Below are 19,696 nucleotides of genomic sequence, written 5' to 3'. Positions count from 1 at the left end.
CAGTACAGCGGAAAATACACACAGGGGGAAAATTCCACGTGGGAGCCCGTCCTGTGGAGCACCTATTCCAGTACAGGGTAAATTGATTACCCGCATTGGTCTTGGTCAGCGAATTCCTCTGCTGAATTCGCAGGTCAGAGGGCTAGGGAAGAGTCATCCAGGGAGCCGAGTTCATGGGATCTCCTGGGGTAATGCCGCACGGTATTACCTCAACGGAGGGAAAGGGCGCTATGTGCAAGTGATCCACCCGGTCAGTTTGTCAGTGTGTACCGAGTTCTACCAGTTCGGACCTGAGAAAACACGGGACAAAACCGACTCAACCCAGAGATTGTAAAATCTCGCAAAGGTATTGTGTTTTGCCCAACCCACTGCTATGCATATGTCTGCTAGGGAGGTACCCCTGGCCAGTGCCCACGAGGACGCAACATTTCTCGTTGAATGTGCTCGGACCCGCAAAGGGGAGGGGCACGGCTTGGGTGCGATAGGCCAACGTAATGGCGTCCACTACCCAGTGGGAAAGCCTCTGTTTGGAGACAGCGTTCCCTTTCTGCTGTCCACCAAATCAGACAAAGAGCTGCTAAGAACGTCTAAAGTACATACCGGACACAGCAACGAAGGGGCTGGGCCTGCCTCCTCCGGGGGCAGCGCTTGCAGGTTCATTATCTGGTCCCAGAAGGGAGTGGTAGGAACCTTGGGCATGTAGCCCTTCCGCATCCCGTCCAGGGGCCAGACGTGGAGGTTCCAGAGATCTGGGTGCGGATGCCAGAGCGTGCCCCGTCCCTGAGAAAGAAGGTCCTTCCTCAGGGGGATTTGCCAGAGAGGGGCTGTCGCGAGGAGTACTAGATCCAGAACCAAGTCCAAGTGGGCCAATAGGGAGCCACTAGAATGACTTGTTCCCCATCCTCCCTGACCTTGCACAGCACCTGTGCAAGCAGACTCACTGGGGGAAATGCGTACTTGCGCAACCCCGTGGGCCAGCTGTGTGCCCTGAGGGGAGCCTCTGTTCGGGCGTACCAGAGCGGGCAGTGGGAGGTTTCTCGGGAGGCAAACAGGTCTACATGGGCCTTGTCGAACCATTCCCAAATCATCTGGACCGACTGGGGGTGAAGCCTCCACTCTCTACTGGGCAAGTATTGAGTCGCTGCTGGCTCCATAGGAGGAGACGACAGGCGAGTTGTGACATGTGACGGGAGCATACGCTGCCTTGGCGATTTATGTATGCTACCGTGGTGGTGCTGTCTGATCTGGTCAAGATGTGTTTGCTCTGAATTAGCAGGATAAACCTCCGCAGGGCAAAATGTACAGCCAACAAGTCTAGGCAGTTGATGTCCCAGCGTAGCGGGGCCCCTTTCCAACGGCCCGTGGCTGCGTGCCCGTTACACACGGCGCCCCAACCCAATTTGGAGGCGTCTATGGTGACCAGGACGTGTCGGGACACCTGCTGCATGGGGACTCCTGTCCGTAGAAAGCAGAAGTCTGTCCAGGGTTTGAAAGTTTGGCGGCAGGCGGGGGTGATGACCACACGGTGCATGCCGCGGCGCCATGCTCGTCTCGGGACTCAAGTCTGGAGACAATGCTGAAGCGGTCTCATATGCAGGATGCCATATGCCCCAGGAGCCTCTAGAAATGTTTTAAGGGGACTGCTGTTCCCGGCCTGAACACGGTGAGGCATTCCAGCACTGACTGAGTGTGCTCGTTGGTGAGGCGCGCTAACATTGAGACTGAGTCAAACTCCATGCCGAGAAAAGAGATGCTCTGAACTGGGGTGAGCTTGCTCTTTTCCCAGTTGACCTGAAGCCCTAAACGGCTGAGGTGCCTGAGCACCTGGTCCCTGTGGGCGCATAGTAACTCTTGGGAGTGGGCCAGAATGAGCCAGTCGTCGGGGTAGTTGAGAATGTGGATGCCTGCTTCCCGAAGCAGGGCAAGGGCTGCCTCTGCGACCTTCGTTAAGATGCGAGGGGACAGGGACATGCTGAAGGGGAGGACCTTCTACTGATACGCCGTCGAACGCGGACCGTAGAAAGGGTCGGGGGGCAACGTCGAAGTGAGCGACAGACGGGGAACCTAGGATTGTTGTGGTTATTTTCTATGGTATTTTTCAACCACACACCCCCATCTAGTCCTTGTTTGATTCTGATTGTGTTAAATGTTCTCACCTGTTCCGCATATGTGTTCCCCCTTTATATTTTGCCTTCTACCCTCGTGTGTTTACCAAATAGATTTTTTTTATATTCATTTTATTCAGTCTTACATCGGCCAGACTACAGTTTGTTCATGCTTGTTACTCTGTTTCAAGATTCTTTATGTCTGTTGTTTTCTTCATCTGGAGTGTTATTTGTTCTTATTTTTTTAAACAAAAGCCCATTGATTAATTACTGCATTTGGGTTCTTCCTTCAGTTATGGTGACATACAGTGTCTAAGATGGTTTTTGCAAGTTCACACCTCTTTAACGTTATCTTTAGTGACCTCTGAATGGCGAAGCCAGACATCATTACTCTGACATGAATGTTAGGAAATCTATGTTTAGCATTAGCCAGCACTTGTAAATCTGATGTTAGGTACCCTAGCCCATGGGAAACATTTATTATTGGTGCTGGAGTCTTTATTCCCATTGGATTGGATGGTAGCGGCGTATCCCTCCTGCTTCACGGGTTTTTGGCACCAGTGTAAAGGAGTTCAATGGAAAGGAAGAGGCGAGAACTGGCTTGACAACATAAATAATAGTTTAATGAAGAAATAAACCCAAAAGACACAGACACACACATATGACGGACAGCTGCCCATACACTTAATTAGCCTGATAAGGAACCGGGTGTGTAAAGTCACGACCCGGCCCCACCCTCCGCCTTATCCCAGGGGTACAGTTATGAAAACAAAATTATTTTCACAAAACAAATGCCACATTGGAAACTACAAGAACACAAATGAAGCATCTCAAATTTATGAGTTTATTACTCATATGATTTCATATGAATGAACTCCTACGAATTGGTACAAATTCTCGTGAGATCGGATTGACGCAATCACTTCCTGGTTTTTGTTAGACTAGAACCCATCTTTCAGAGATGGCTAGATATTGCAACATGCTACACATAGTGCCAAAGGAAAAGGTAAACACACAAAAATGTATACTGGGACATGGCACAGAATGGGGTTGATGTCAGTGTCCCAGAACATTCAGTAGCAACATGTTGATTTCCCGTGTGTTCATGTTGTGTATTCAGTGGTCTGGTCAAACACTGAGAAATTTAAATGGCATCTCAATCACCTGATGTTTCAGCATTTATCTGTTGAATGTGTTCAGATTGGTTTCAATTGTTTTAGGGCAAGGTAGCATTTCCAAAGACAGTTTTGAAGTTTTAATCTCAGTAATAGTAGCTCACATCTCAAGGAAATCTGTCTTTGTGTGTCTGTTTCTCTTTCTCAGGAGCAATGTCAGAAAGACAGTTTGGGACTCAGTTTGTGTGCAGTGTGGTGGCATCTCACGTCAGTCACCTGCCGTCCACCAGCCTGAGCTTCATCTGGATTGCACCTCCACCGGGCACAGGCTGCGTCAACTTCATGTGAGTCATTCATCCAACAACAACAAAGCACATGTTACAAAAAAAAAACTCTCAATGTACTAGTCCATGCAGCTTCATGTTCAGGGGTATTTTATAATAAGGTTGTTCTAGAGGTGCAAACTGTCAAATATACATCAATAACTTTCAAACATTGTGAAATAAAGCATCTGACAGCATGAGGCAAAGCAGATTCGACATAAGAGAGAATCCTAGAAATGCCACAGAAAATGATTTGACTGACTTAAATGAAACCATCTCACACCTCCCCAAACAGGAGGGCTTAATACTATCCTGAGACAAGCAGATACAGATCGATCATTGTCTTTTTTTTATTTTTATGTAGCACATACATGAAGAAAATGAAAGGAAAATCAAATCATGGCGGCAAAAGAATATGCTCATGTAAAGTGTTCATAAAATCAAAGTGCAGCATTGCGTATGAGACCAGACCACACAAAGATGTTTTATTTCTGGAATATTCTGCACAAGGACACTGTCAAGGCACTCAACAATCTAGAGATCCATACAAATACACAGCACTCTTATGTCAAGGATAAATATGCACATTTACCAGCTAATGTTGAGGCAAACAACATTGAATATCATGAAAGCCGCACACATCAGTCATGCATGTTTGCAGTTTCTAGATCTGTTTGCTCAGAGAACAAGCTCACAGATGGTCAAAGTACCATTTCAGTAAAGCTGATATTTTGTCTGGACATGCTTTCATTGACAACGAGCAGCGGAGCGGTTTTATTCAGTAAATCTCTTGAGTGCAGACACTCATTTAGAGAGCCGTTTTTCAGGATTCATGAGGTTGCATTACACTGCCACACTTCACAGATTCGCCCATCTTTGTCTGGCGTGCCACTAACAAATCTTTAAAGGCAAGGCTGAGGGGTGACAGCTGCGAGTGCATTTTTGTAGAACTGGTGATCTGTTTTGTGTGGAGCTGTCCTATACATGAATGTGTATCATCGTCCATAGCCCTTTGTTCATTACCCTGCCATGAAGCCTGCACATTCATGTAGGAAAAAAAGTGATGTGACTTTTGATACAGGAAGAGTTTATGGATTACTGTTATGAGGATTAATTGACACAAAGCACAGTCAGAATCAGAATGAGCTTTATTGCCAAGTATGCTTCCACAGACAAGGAATTTTTCCTGGGGACAGAAGCTTCCAGTGCACAAACAATACAACAACAAGGCAGAGATAATAAAAAAAAAAATAGAATAAAAATAAAATAAAATGTCTGGGCTGTTTATGAAGGGACCATCTGTTCAGGGCAGGCTGTGTTTCTGGAACGTACAGTTTAGAACATAAAAATGCAGCCTGATATCATGAAAATGACGTGACTGTGGCTACATTTTTGCAAAATGAAAATATGTGGCTCATTACACACATCTCTGCAGTTTTGAGGTGAAATGTCCACTGAAGGACACTAAAGCCAAGTTAAATGTCCACCCAAAAAGATGATGTTTTTAAGGTTATTGTTCTATGGACTTTCAAATGAACAAAACCTACCTCCCTAACCTAAATCTTACGTGTCAACATGCAAATATGAGATGATAGAGCACAAGCTTAAAGAACCTTTAATTGTAGTTTTATATAAACAAAACCAAGTACATATTCATAAATTCATAAATTCTCCTCCCTACTCAGCCCACTTTAAATTTCACATTCTTCTTCTTGTGTTTTTGGTGATTCATGTTCTTCATGCGTATCACCCCCTACTTGGCAGGGAGGACAATTTGGATCAAAAAAGGTCTTAAAGTCCAATGACAGTTTTGGCACCCATTCGCTTGCATTGTATGGACCCACAGAGCTGAAATATTCTTTCAAAAATCTTTATTTGTGGTCTGCAGAAGAAAGAAAGTCATACACATCTGGGATGACATGAGGGTAAATAATGAGAAATGTTTCATTTTTGGGTGAACTCTCTTTTTAAATATGCACTTCAAAAAGGGTTTTTGTCTCATTTTCCTATAAATTATCTGAACTCCCATAAAATAAGAAAAAAAAAAAAAAGACTTGCGAAGCAGAATGGCAAAATATATTAAGTCTTGTGTTCAAAGAAATCTACCAAAGGTTTTATGCTTAAAATGAGAATACTTTACCAATGGGGTAAGAGAAATAAAAGTTTTTTCTTCTTTTTAGTTCTTTTTTCCTTGCCCCATTTGGCAGATACTTTTTTTTTTTAATTGTAAGCATGAACAACACATTTTGTTAGATTTATCTGAAAACAAGACAAATTATAATTCAAATTGAGAATTAATTGCATTTATTTGTTTTAAGAATGTTCAGAAGACAATTATTTGATGCAGTGTTGAAGTTCAAAGGTACAATGAGCTCTCCTGGTGTCCTTGTTGGGGCCAATCTGTAGGGCTTAAGTGACAAGAAACATTTATAACACTAGCTGTAATGTACTGTATATAAAATCCATCAGTCAGGACACAAACAAAAACCAGAAAGTGACAAATAACATATCCATGAACCTTGAACAACTTCAGTGAAAGACAGTAAATACAGAACACTGAAATACACTTTTGGCCAATATATCAAATGTACAAAAAATATACAGACATTATGCACAGGGGTTGCAATAACCAAAAATCGTCTGTCATTTACAGATTTTTTGAAAGATTGACAGAAAATTTCAAATGCTGTCTGTCATTTTGAGAGTTAAAAAATAAGAAAAAATTTTCACCTAGTAAATCAGTTTTGACTTCACTGTCCCTCTCTCACACACACTCCCGCTGCATGTGTGTGTGTGTGTGCACTGGCTATTGCCTGGTATTAAGATGTATATTAACAGGCGTCATCACCATTAACACCTGGTAGTATGCATCTCTTGTGACCAATTGTGTTCAGATTTTAGTGGTCTGAATAATTGACTGCATTTCAGTCATGACATTAGTGTGTTACTGCATGATCAGTGTGTCACTTTATTAATAAAGCACAAAAAGTATAGTAACGAAATGAAAGCGTGAAAAAGCAGTGCAAACATTAGCCTACGTTCAAAGCAGAATTGTCATTTATTTTAGAGCAATACCTGCATAAGAGCTTCAGAGATGCGTGTGCTTCTCATCTGTGACTTTATTGTTATAGGTATATATCAGTCACATTGAAGAAGTTCCGTGAACTTGTGCATTTTCCTATCGGACGGTTATTTCATTTAAAAGCCACACGTACCGGTAAAGTTTAAAAATCTTGTTTTTGTGCTGTGCTTGATTGACAGGTAGCTATTTTCACCCAAGAATTCCTTGGTTCCACCAGACTTGTGCTTGGGGAGTCAAAAATATCATTAAGCCTGCCCACTGTCATGTATATGCCATTATAATGGATGCTAAGTCCCTGAATATAGTACTTATAAAATTAAAACAAGTATGCCAGATAAAAATAGAACATGACGGAAATTTTACAACTCAAACAGTCAAGGTTACTGATAAATATTTTTCCTAGCGCAACCTCTGATTATGTTATATTAGTGACGGGTCATCCATGAATGATTCAAACAAATCTGAGTCTTTTGATTATTTGACGTGACAGCCCCTCAGTCTCTGTACAGGAAACAGAAATTATTAGTTCACCTCCCAACTGGGTTACAATGGAGGCACTTTCAATGGAAGTATATTTATATATACAGTATATGAGAAATTTGCCGGGAAAAATCTCTTCCCTGTATACCAATCACTTTGGTCGATTTAAAAGAGCACGCTCATAAAATGTGACATCATCCATAGCAACGAGGTCAACTCCACCTTGCTCTTAAGATTTCCTTACTAATACTTGCTCTTAGCAGTTTTGTAAATAGCTTTTAAGCAAAAAGTCTTAGCTAGGAACTCTTTGGAGAAATCCTAGTGGTAAAATACAAATCTTTGTGAATACTGGCCCTAGCTTATAAGAGTCATATGAGAATCGGACAACACTGGCCACATATTAGATCCAAAACAGCCAGCTCAAAAAGAGTCATTCATTTAAGAATCTCTGTATGTTTTGCACTGTAGATTCATAAGAACCAGCTCTCAGAGTAATTTGTTTGGGAATCACTGATCATGCTGTATATTTCATACTGTACATTCAAAAGTATTTGATCATAACTTCCATTGTTCAAGAATTGGACTACACAGGCCAAGCTGTATTTTTTTGTACTGTAGATTCAAAGAACAGGCTCATAAGAGTCATTCGTTCACAATGTTTCACATTGCTGACTCTATAGTGGTGCTGCAGTGCTGCTGACTGGTAGTACAGGAAACACTGTCAACATATTTTAGTATGGCGTCCCATCCGCACATCGCCGGAAGAATGTACGTTAAAATGTCATGAACATCATTTGGTTCAGTATTTGTATTCCATTTTTTTTTATTCAAAATGTTGTTCTAAATAAGAAATGTATAAATGTTATAAAATTTCTTGATTCCCAACCCTACTAATGAAATATTTTCAAGACCACTTAGGTGAGCACTACAATGCTATAGTCATTTAGATACTGCTTTTGATGTTTAAGGCACCAGACTTCCTTCTCAGGTGTGATTAATGAAAGCACAACAGTGCCTCCACATTTGAAGAGGACTTCAGCAGCTTTTACTGGTTTGCTATGGGAAGCATTGCTCTCTGAGCTGCTCCTCCTCAGGTAACGAATACTGAAAGAGCGTAGCCCATCACAGGTTTTGCTTCTTTATCAGCGGCTCAGCATCCCAAGATGTGACTATGTTGTTGATGCTTGCTTAACTACATACATCTTCATTATTTTGAGTATGGCAAGATATCAAAATTATTTATATAGCTTTTACTAACAGATCTAATGGAGAAAGAGAGTGTGGTTTTAGAAGAACAAGTTGAACTGTGTTCCTGTAACTAGCATAGCATGGTGCTAGCAACCCTAAGGTCATGGGGTTGATTCTCAGGGAATGAAAGGTGATATAATGTAAATCCTGGATACACTGCAAATCACTGTTGATAAAAGTATCTGCCAAATGCATAAATGTATCCATGGCACAGAGAATAGCGATAGAAGCAGTAAACACACCAATGACAACGATGCCCTTGCCTGTAATGATGTAAAGCAATGTGAATGCGAATAAAAATGACTGCTCAAATGTGTGCAGTCATGCTACAGTAACTTTTGGCATTTAAGAATTTGTGTGCCTCTGCTCTCAAATGAGAGACGAAAAATGACTCCAGACTGCCTTAATGTTCTTGTTTGTAATTAGCTTTAACTGTTGTCAAGGTCATCTCCTTTTACCTTTGCTTAAATTACTTCCATTGACCTGGTATAATGAGCAGGTAATTTGCTAACAACTCCCTGGAAGAATCCTCTAAATGCTCATTAAATTTGCATGTACCGAGGGAGCTTTCTGAACAACAAACTCGTCCTCGCTTTCTATTCATTTGAGTATGCAAGTCTCACATCTTTCAGCCCAAATGAGATGAGAGGAGAGAAGAGAAGCCTAAATATTGTTTTGCCTCTTTCTGATTGATTAGTCGTCAACTATCCCAGCTGGTGCTCAACAAGGGAGATCAATCAGCCAATTAGACTTTTATTTTAAAGGCTAAATCCAAATGTGCAAAATGAGCATGTGTAACAGGCACTGACATTGGATGTAATTCCCGTTATTAATCATGATTAGAGAACGGTGGAATATTATGTTTGTGGGAGAGAAATGAGATGAGCTTTGAGCTTTAAATAGCAGATGTTACTCGAATGTAGACAAAGCTTGGGGTGACTGTTCCATCCAAACATTAATATATGTCTCTGTGTGTGTCTCTTCACACATGTGTGTAAATGTGTGCACTTGTATGTGATGGGCCTGTGGGGTGTTGTCAGTGGGGGTTGGGTGGTTATCTGTCAGACTGTCATGTGCTATAGGGCTGCTTTGTGTTGGACAGCATATATCTCATATGAACTCTATTCACCATAATTATCTGTTTCCAAAAGCTTCTTGGAGCAGTATGACTGACAAACTTCCACTAACCTAGTTTCCATCCACATATTTGCCATCTTCTGCCTGTTTCCATTCAAATGACCAATTCTCAATAAAAAGTGTGTGATGACATCATGCCTAAAAAAAACACTTTGCCGCATAAGTTTTGGTTAATCGGAAAATAAATCTGCCCTTAAGCCGTTTACATACAGTAATGTGTTTGATTGCTAATTGTGTACCTTTCGCCTCCCAGATGTCCCTAATTTTTTCCTCTGATAAAATGAGGAGAGTATCGAGACAATTCACTGAAATTAGTCAGCTTACTGTCATTATAATTTCACAAATAAAAGCAATCAGAAGATGAGGAAATCCAATCAAAAGGGAGCAGTTGCTCTTCTGATGGGACTGTAATATTGGTCCTGATGTTGCACCTATCGCAGGTTGCCACCGGTTCCGACCCGAAAGCGAATCGTCATGGAGAAATCTTTTCTCCTAGTATTGTGTATATATTTTTCATTTTAAACATCTTTGTGCACAGAGATTAGATGTTTTTTGTATTGTGGGTTAATTCCACTTTAATTATTATTCTGAATGGTGTGGAAAAGAAACTTTAATAAATAAACGGATGGATTAAATGAATCACAAACAGTGGCCATTCATTTGTTCTCCTTGTCACTTGTCGATGTGCATGATACGAGATATTTGTGTTGGCACTCCTAGAGCGTCATGTTTGCAGATCGGATCTACACTCACATAAAGGATTATTAGGAACACCATACTAATACTGTGTTTGACCCCCTTAAGCCTTCAGAACTGCCTTAATTCTACGTGGCATTGATTCAACAAGGTGCTGAAAGCATTCTTTAGAATATGTTGGCCCATATTGATAGGATAGCATCTTGCAGTTGATGGAGATTTGTGGGATGCACATCCAGGGCACGAAGCTCCCATTCCACCACATCCCAAAGATGCTCTATTGGGTTGAGATCTGGTGACTGTGGGGGCCATTTTAGTACAGTGAACTCATTGTCATGTTCAAGAAACCAATTTGAAATGATTCGAGCTTTGTGACATGGTGCATTATCCTGCTGGAAGTAGCCATCAGAGGATGGGTACATGGTGGCCATAAAGGGATGGATATGGTCAGAAACAATGCTCAGGTAGGCCATGGCATTTAAACGATGCCCAATTGGCACTAAGGGGCCTAAAGTCGGCTGCCATATCACCCTGCGGGTATTGCCTGGTTGCCCACTAAAGCTAAGCAGGGTTGAGCCTGGCCAGTACCTGGATGGGACCCCTCCTGGGGAAAACCAAGGTTGCTGCTGGAAGTGGTATTAGGGAGGCCAGCAGGGGGTGCTCACCCTATGGTCTGTGTGGGTCTTAATGCCCCAATATTAGTGACGGGGACACAATACTGTAAAAAAGCACCGTCTTTCGGATGGGATGTTAAACCAAGGTCTTGACTCTCTGTGGTCATTAAAAATCCCTAGGGCACTTTCTCGTAAAGAGTAGGGGTTTAACTCCGGTGTCCTAGCCAAATTCCCCCATTGGCCCCTATCTATCATGGCCTCCTAATAATCTCCATCCCTGAATTGGCTACATCACTCTACCATCTCCTCTCCACCAATAGCTGGTGTGTGGTGGGAGTTCTGGCGCACTATGGCTGCCGTTGCATCATCCAGGTGGATGCTGCACACTGGTGGTGGTTGAGGAGATTCCCCCTATACTATGTAAAGCGCTTTGAGTTTGAGAAAAGCGCTATATAAATGTAAGTTGTTGTTGTTGTAAAGTGTGCCAAGAAAACATCCCCCGCACCATTACACCACTACCACCAGCCTGCACAGTGGTAACAAGGCATGATGGATCCATGTTCTCATTCTGTTTACATCAAATTCTGACTCTACCATCTGAATGTCTCAACAGAAATCGAGACTCATCAGACCAGGCAACATTTTTCCAGTCTTCAACTGTCCAATTTTGGTGAGCTCTTGCAAATTGTAGCCTCTTTTTCCTATTTGTAGTGGAGATGAGTGGTACCCGGTGGGGTCTTCTGCTGTTGTAGCCCATCCGCCTCAAGGTTGTGCGTGTTGTGGCTTCACAAATGCTTTGCTGCATACCTCGGTTGCAACGAGTGGTTATTTCAGGCAAAGTTGATCTTCTATCAGCTTGAATCAGTCGGCCCATTCTCCTCTGACCTCTAGCATCAACAAGGCATTTTCGCCCACAGGACTGCCGCATACTGGATGTTTTTCCCTTTTCACACCATTCTTTGTAAACCCTAGAAATGGTTGTGCATGAAAATCCCAGTAACTGAGCAGATTGTGAAATACTCAGACCGGCCCGTCTGGCACCAACAACCATGCCTCGCTCAAAATTGCTTAAATCACCTTTCTTTCCCATTCTGACATTCAGTTTGGAGTTCAGGAGATTGTCTTGACCAGGACCACACCCCTACATGCATTGAAGCAACTGCCATGTGATTGGTTGATTAGATAATTGTATTAATGAGAAATTGAACAGGTGTTCCTAATAATCTTTTAGGTGAGAGTATATGCCGATAAAATCAATCCATAATCACATACAATAAATTGGCTTTCAAGGATGCCGTCGTCACGATTAACACAGGATAACGATTGGGGCAAACTCTGTCACGTGACACTACATTTTTGTTAATGCCAATTTTGACAAAAACTGTTTCCAAACCAGTTTTTCATGACATTTGAAGACATAGAGTTTATATGCTTGAGTTAAATGCAAAAATATTATGTCGGCACTACATTTTTGTGATAATTTACTTTTCCATCAGCTTTGCTTTGATGCGCTAAAACTTTTCCCACATAACACCCTTGGATGGAAACGTAGCTAATGTGTGTGTGTGTGTGTGTGTGTGTGTGTGTGTGTGTTTCTGTCAGGGATACAGTTAAAGTGAATATTGAATGTAGAATGAAATGTTAAATTACAAGCACTTTTTGCTATATAAAATAAGAAATTCTTTGAAATAGGCATCAGTCAGTTTACATATGTCAGATGATTGTCTGTAATGTTCCTTCTTACCATTCCCTTGCCAACATTCATCAATTTATAACAATCTCTCTACTTTTTACCCCTTTCTCACTATTCAACTTTCTTGCTGGGATAAAAATCATAGCATTTTTTAAATGCTATGATTATTTCGATAAATAAAGACTGCACTACAGTGATCTTTTTAGGCAGGAATAGAAATGTATCCTTAGGGCGTTTTCACACCTGGCTCGTTTTGAGCATCCATTTCTGAACCACGTGTGTTTTCTCCCTTTGTTCAGTTAGTTTAGGCCAGTGGCTCCCAAATTGTGCTGCCAGGACTATCTGCAGGGTTGCCATGACATTTCTGATCAGTTTAATATTTCCATAGCCACCAGTTAAAAGTACCAGCATTATCGAGTACTGACTCAGTTCCGTACCCGCACGCTGTATGTCTATAGTCAAAAGCTTTTTTAACACTCACATGCGTATGTGCGCTTGCTCTCTATAGAGCACTCGTTTCTCGTGTTGAACGCAGCTGCGCACATGAACATTTAAATGCGCTTTTGACAGGATATGAAGAAAAAGAGAAAATCACTTTCCGCCCATGGCTCGATAACTTCAGAAGCTTTAAGCCCAATAAACTTCAATAACAGTTGTGCTTTTCAGTCTAAATCTGACTCTATTGAGTCTTTATTAATGTTTATTGAAAAATCACAGTAAATTTAAGTTGTTCTATTTTTAGATGATTAATAGCTGCTGTTCCTAAAACACAGATGCCTCTGTTCTCTATTGTATTACTAGTTACTGAATAAATACTTTAAAAAACTGATTTTTTTTTATTTATTTATTTTTATTGGAGAATTTAACAATTGATGGCGACACAAGTTTAATTTAATATTTTTATGTTTATATCAGTACCTTAAATCTGTGATTGGTCATCTGATTCAGGGCCTTTTTTTTTTGTTGTTGTTGCAGCCCGCACATCACACAAATCAAATCAAATCAAATCACTTTATTGTCACACTACCATGTACACAAGTGCAACAGTAGGTGAAATTCTTGTGTGCAGTTCAGAGCAACATAGCAGTCATGACAGTGACGAGACATATACCAATTACAATAAACAACATATTTACACAAAACAATTTACATATCAAATGTACACATACTTACACAACACAATAATGATATACAATGTACAGTAAACAATACACACAATATACAATACACAATATACAATACAATAAGTAAGTAGTATATGAAATATATATATATATATATATATATATATATATATATATATATATATATATATATATATATATGTATGAAGTAGTATATTGAGGAGAATATGTTGACAGTCCAGTGTGAGATTGTAGATGAATAAAGTGCAGTGCTAATTATTGATCGTGATAGATCAAGTGTTCAAAAGTCTGACTGCTTGGGGGAAGAAGCTGTCATGTTTGCGCATGGTCCTGATGCTGCGATACCGCCTGCCTGATGGTAGCAGTGAGAACAGCCCATGACTCGGGTGGCTGGAGTCTCTGATGATCCTCCGAGCTTTTTTCACACACCGCCTAGTGTATATGTCCTGGAGGGAGGGAAGCTCACCTCCGATGATGTTTCTGGCAGTTTGCACCACCCTTTGCAGGGCTTTGCAGTTGTGGGCGGTGCTATTGCCGTACCAGGCAGTGATGCAGCCAGTCAGGATGGTCTCTACAGTACTGCTGTAGAACCGTGTGAGGATGTGGTGGTTCATTCCAAACTTCCTCAGCCGTCTCAGGAAGAAGAGGCGCTGGTGAGCCTTCTTCACAATGGCCTCAGTGTGGACGGACCATGTGAGTTCTTCAGTGATGTGGACACCGAGGAACTTTAAACTGCTGACTCTCTCCACCGGTGCTCCATTAATGGTGATGGGGCTGTGTTCTCCGTCTTTCCTCCTGAAATCCACCACAAGTTCCTAGGTTTTACTGACGTTGAGGGAGAGGTTGTGCTCCTGACACCAGCGTGTCAGAGTGTGCACCTCCTCTCTGTAGGCTCTTTCATCATCGTCAGTGATCAGACCTACCACCGTCGTATCGTCAGCAAACTTAATGATGGCATTGGAGCTATGTGTTGCCACACAGTCATGTGTGTACAGTGAATACAGTAGGGGGCTGAGAACACAGCCCTGCGAGGCTCCAGTGTTGAGGGTCAGTGATGAGGAGATGTTGCTGCCCATTCTAACCACCTGACGTCTGCCTGACAGGAAGTCTAGGATCCAGCTGCACAGTGAGCTGTTTAAGCCCAGAGCCCGGAGTTTCATATCAAGCTTGGAGGGCACTATGGTGTTGAATGCTGAGCTGTAGTCTACAAACAGCATTCTCACATATGTGTTCCTTTTTTCCAGATGGGAGAGAGCAGTGTGTAGTGTAGATGCAATGGCATCATCAGTGGAGTGGTTGTTGCGGTAGGCAAACTGCAATGGGTCCAAAGAGGGGGGCAGAACAGAGCAGATGTAATCTCTGATTAACCTCTCGAAGCATTTGCTGATGATGGGGGTCAGAGCAACAGGACGCCAGTCATTTAAGCAAGTGATTGTGGCTTGCTTCGGTACAGGCACAATGGTTGATGTTTTGAAGCATGTGGGGACTACAGACAGGGAGAGGGACAGATTGAAAATGTCCGTAAAAACACCAGCCAGTTGATTCGCGCACGCTCTGATGACGCGGCCCGGAATGCCGTCTGGACCCGCGGCTTTACGGATGTTCACCCGTCGGAAGGATCGGGTTACATCCACAACAGAGACGGAGACACTGCTGCTCTAATGAATGAGTACTTGCTCAGCCTTCAAAGCATGACATTGTGGCCACTACAGGGTGAATTTTTGGAAGTACTCACAAATTTACACTTTCAGACATGTTGTAATTCAGATGAATATGCCAGTTTGTTTAAAAAAAAAATGCATACATAGCAGCGCATTGCAGTATTAATTCTGACTCACTGGATAGTCAGTCAGTTCTACCCCTACCCATATGGCAGAACATCATAGTCGCCTGTTATAATTTAAAGTATACTCAATGTACAGTATATTGAACTTCATTTGTTTGAGACAGCAAAGATAGAATAACTTCCTTTGAGCATCCAATGCTACTATATTTTGATATACTTGAAGTTTTGTGACTGTTGACTCTTCTGCTACATTTACACTGTGATGATCATGGTTACTTTAGCTAACTCAAATATGCTTGGCCGTCAAACGCGAACCGTAGGAAGGGTCAGTGTCAAGGCAAGATAGAGACGTGGAAGTATGCGTCCTTCAGGTCTACAGCTGCAAACCAATCCTGATGCCGGACGCATGTTAGGATGTTTCTTTGTGTGAGCATCTTGAACAGGAGTTTGTGCAAGACCCAGTTGAAAACTCACAAGTCCAGGATCGGCCGTAAGCAAGCGCCTTTCTTGGGTACGATGAAGTATCCAAGCTGTAGAAACCCTTCTTCATCTCGGCTAGAGGTACAGGCTCTATCACGTCTTTGAGTAAAAGGGTCATGATCTCTGCAAGTAGGGTGTTGGCATATTCAGCGGGCACCAAGTTAAAGGGAGCCTGGCGAACTGGATCACGTAGCCGAGTCGGATGGTCCTAGCCAGCCAGCGCAACCGGTTGGGAAGTGAAAGCCATGCATCCAAGCTCCATTCGAGGGGCACTAGGGGGGCGATCGTTTTTGACATACCTGGCGGGGCGGAGCAGGTAGTGTCAGGAGGAAAAAAGCACATCCCGAGGCTTTGGTGCTGAGAGAAGGTTGGAAGCACTTATCTTGCTCCGCGTATCTGGCAGGGGGCGGGTTAGTGACTGAGGAGGAGGTCCCATGTAGGCATCCTCTAGACTCGTCAGAAACGGCTTGTCGAGGGGCAGCAGTCATAGGTCTGGAGGCGAGGGGTCCGTGTCTGGGGTGCCGGGACTTCTGGAGTCTGGCACCTGGTTGCCGTGAGAGTGGCATTTGCGGGCCAGATGACCCAGGGGATGAGGGAATTGCTCTTTTATTGAGAATGTGGGTACTGCAGCCCAATGGGGTTGCGGCAAAGGAAATAACTTTAAACAATGATTCTCCTCCCAGTCCTCCACCGGGGGGACAGAGTGGTCTGCTTACCAGCTCTGGAACAAACATCTCATTCCCTGGGTCGTCTGTCTCAGGAGCGCTTGGGAGCCTTCCAAGTCCTCGAAGACGTCCGATAGACGGGAAGCATGCGCTTCCTGTGGAGCACTCAACGCTGAGAAAGAAAGCTTTGTCTACCTCCCACATCTCGACCAGGTTCAGCCACAGGTGACATTCCATTCATTTGACTTTGTTGCCCGGATGGCGAGGTTGGTCGCAGAGCGCAGATCCTGCAACATGTCGAGGTCACGACTACCCTAGTGCAGATCTTTAAGTGCCTTGGCCTGGTGAACTTGCAGGAGGGACATGGCATTCAGGGCAGAGGCGGGCTGTCCGGTGGCATTGTAGGATTTGGCAGTCAGTGATGACGTCATCCAACAGGCCTTGGAGGGGAGCACTGGGAAATCCCGCCAGATGGCACTGTTTTCCAGACATAGGTGGATCGGACGGAGGGTTCCAGTCCAACCCCACGCTCACGACAGCTCGGGCAAGCATGTCGGCCATCTGGGCGTCAACCTAAGACAGGGCGTGCCGACCAGAAGGTGGCAGTCCAGTCGAGTCTTCCGCGTCAGATGCTAGGACGCTCTCCGATGCAGCGGCGAATTTGTCATCCAGCTCAGGTCCGAGGCGAGCCACTCTCACCTCGAGCCTGGACGGAAGTCAATGAGTGTACTGGGGGCAGGTGGTTCATGGGGATCCCCAAATTGCCTCCATTGCCAGCCAGGTTGTCCTCAATCCCGTGGGAAGAAGGAGCAATGCGGGGGGCGGCTGGAGTGGCATTCCTTTTTAGGAAGGAAAGCCGCGACAGCAACTTTGAATGGTTAAGTTCTTGCAGGGAGAACATGAACCATCCAAAAACGGTGCCTCAGTGTGATCGTGGCCCAGACACAATAGGCAGTGTCTATGACCGTCAGAAGTGCAGAGATATCGACCGCATCCAGGAACTGCACAGGACTAAAAAGACACGTCCTGGAAAGGATGTTCAACACCTGTTGTGTGTGCTCCTTTAGAGAAATTAAACTCTTTTAGGAAATACTCTCTTTTAGAAACGCTGTCGAAGCGCCCAGGGGCAAAGCTGCACTGCCGTGCAGAGAAGGAGAAAGCCGCTGATATACGCCATAGATCCAACAGCAAACTCTCTACAGAGGTGAGTGGAACAGAAGTGATTTCAGCTCGCTGATCGCACAACCGCTCGGCTCCAAAGAAGAAATCTGAATGAACAGATGCACGACTCCCTCCTTTTATACCCGTATGTCCGTGGAAGGGACATGCAAATTCTCATTGGCCTTATCTTCAGAGGTAACCGAGGCCTTCAAGAAAGTCCCCTAGTGTCTCTTCATTCGACACGATGTCAAGTGAGCAACAGGCGGGGCATGACATTTTCGTTTCAAAACGCTCTCCGTCCACACTAGCATTTTCAAGCGTTTTACAAAAGTTGCTAGTCCACACTGAAATGTGTGAAAAAGCTCAAATCAAGTTACTGCACATGCGGAAAATACCCATTGCATGTACGGTCTGAAACGCAATTGTCCTCGTGTTCTGTCGCCGGACACCAATTCCAAGTGAAATTCCCTTCGCCTTTGATGGAACGCAATATGGTGGTTGTACAAAGTGACATTTATTTTTTAACAACGCTATCAAAGTGAGTATCAAGTACAAAAGTGCCGCTATAACAAAGGCCATCTTGTTAGTTTTGGTTGGATAAGTACATGACTGCGTCACATGACATCAAATACATCCGTTTTCACAGTCCACACTACAATGTGATAACAGCGTTTTCAAACGTATTCACTTTGGAGTGCGTTTTCAAAAACCTCTGTTTTCGCTGAGAAAAACGCCATCTCAGTGTGGACAGAAGGCCAAAATGGAGAGAAAAAGCTGCGTTTTCAAATGAAAACATATTAGTGTGGACAAGGCCTGACAGCTCACAGCATCCTGAACTGAGATCAGTCAGTTTAAATTAAATTAAATTATGTGTACTGTATAGCGAATCCAAACACTATGTACATGTACATGAGGACGTGGGGTCGCACGAGGTTAAGTTATAAAAACAAAAGTTGACAGAGCTTTTGCAGTGAAGCCCCCATGATTATAAAACAGCATGCTCTGGGATATTAGATCTGCTGAATCTGTGTCTGTTTTTAAGTCTCGTTTAAAAACTCATTTGTATTGACTTTCTTTTACTACTTTGTGAATTTTTGTTTTTACTTTGGGTTTCACAGAGTGTGTTATAATTTTGTTTTGTGAAGCACTTTGTGCTAAATTGCTAATAGGTGCTATAAAAATTATGTTATTAGTATAAGTAGAATTTAAGCTTGGCACGCTACTGTTTGTCTCAATGTAAAAAAACAAACAAAAAACATGATTAATAAGCACACATTTTACAGCATTGGGAACTGTCTTCTGTTAATGTTTAAATAAAACATAGTGTGTCATTTCATCTAAATGTGTATGAAAAGCGTTCATTTGTATGCATTTAACATTTTCCTTGACACCAGAGCATTAAACACATTAAATGGATCACATTCCTTCATGTTTGTCTCTAATGTTGCCATATTAAAGAACAATCCGCCTGGGTTTCAGTGTCATAAATATTGAAGTGCCTTGCTCCAACATAACCTCCTGCTCTTCATTATGCTCTATGTTTTATTTATAAATCCCATTTCCAAATTTGTCTTTACCAAGCCCTGAAAGATGAATGTGATTTTCAACATCTCTCCCTCTCTCCCTTTTCCAGTTTGTCATTTATTCATGAGATGTTGTTTGGTTATTCATGAGAACAGCAACATAAATGCCTTACAACCATAAATGCTTTTGGTGTCAGTTGATTTAGTTAATCTGAAACAACCAGCAAGCACAACTTCTGCTGACCTCATGCTAAAATTCAACAGCTTGCCATTTATCGAACTTTATGTATTTACAGTTTGTCTGTGCTGTTAAATATTAATTCTCTAAACTCTTATTTAGAGTTTAATATACTTACATTGAACATGTTAGACATTAATAGTAGATGATTAATAATATGTTTGTCATGTAATAGAACACCATTATTTTTTTATTGTAATTGCAC

General features: G+C 42.7%; 1 protein-coding gene across 1 annotated transcript in view; it reads left to right on the top strand.

Moving 5' to 3' along the window:
• reln (reelin) overlaps positions 1-19,696 on the top strand; it is a 244,660-nt gene that overhangs the window by 81,340 nt on the left and 143,624 nt on the right. The window contains exon 3 of the mRNA XM_052097389.1: positions 3,429-3,564. Within this exon, the coding sequence (XP_051953349.1) occupies positions 3,429-3,564 (136 nt within the window). The remainder of the gene's footprint in view (positions 1-3,428; positions 3,565-19,696) is intronic.

This window comes from Xyrauchen texanus, chromosome 29 (assembly GCF_025860055.1).
Source record: "Xyrauchen texanus isolate HMW12.3.18 chromosome 29, RBS_HiC_50CHRs, whole genome shotgun sequence".
NCBI lineage: Eukaryota > Metazoa > Chordata > Actinopteri > Cypriniformes > Catostomidae > Xyrauchen > Xyrauchen texanus.
This window is presented reverse-complemented; position numbering and strand designations above follow the sequence as displayed.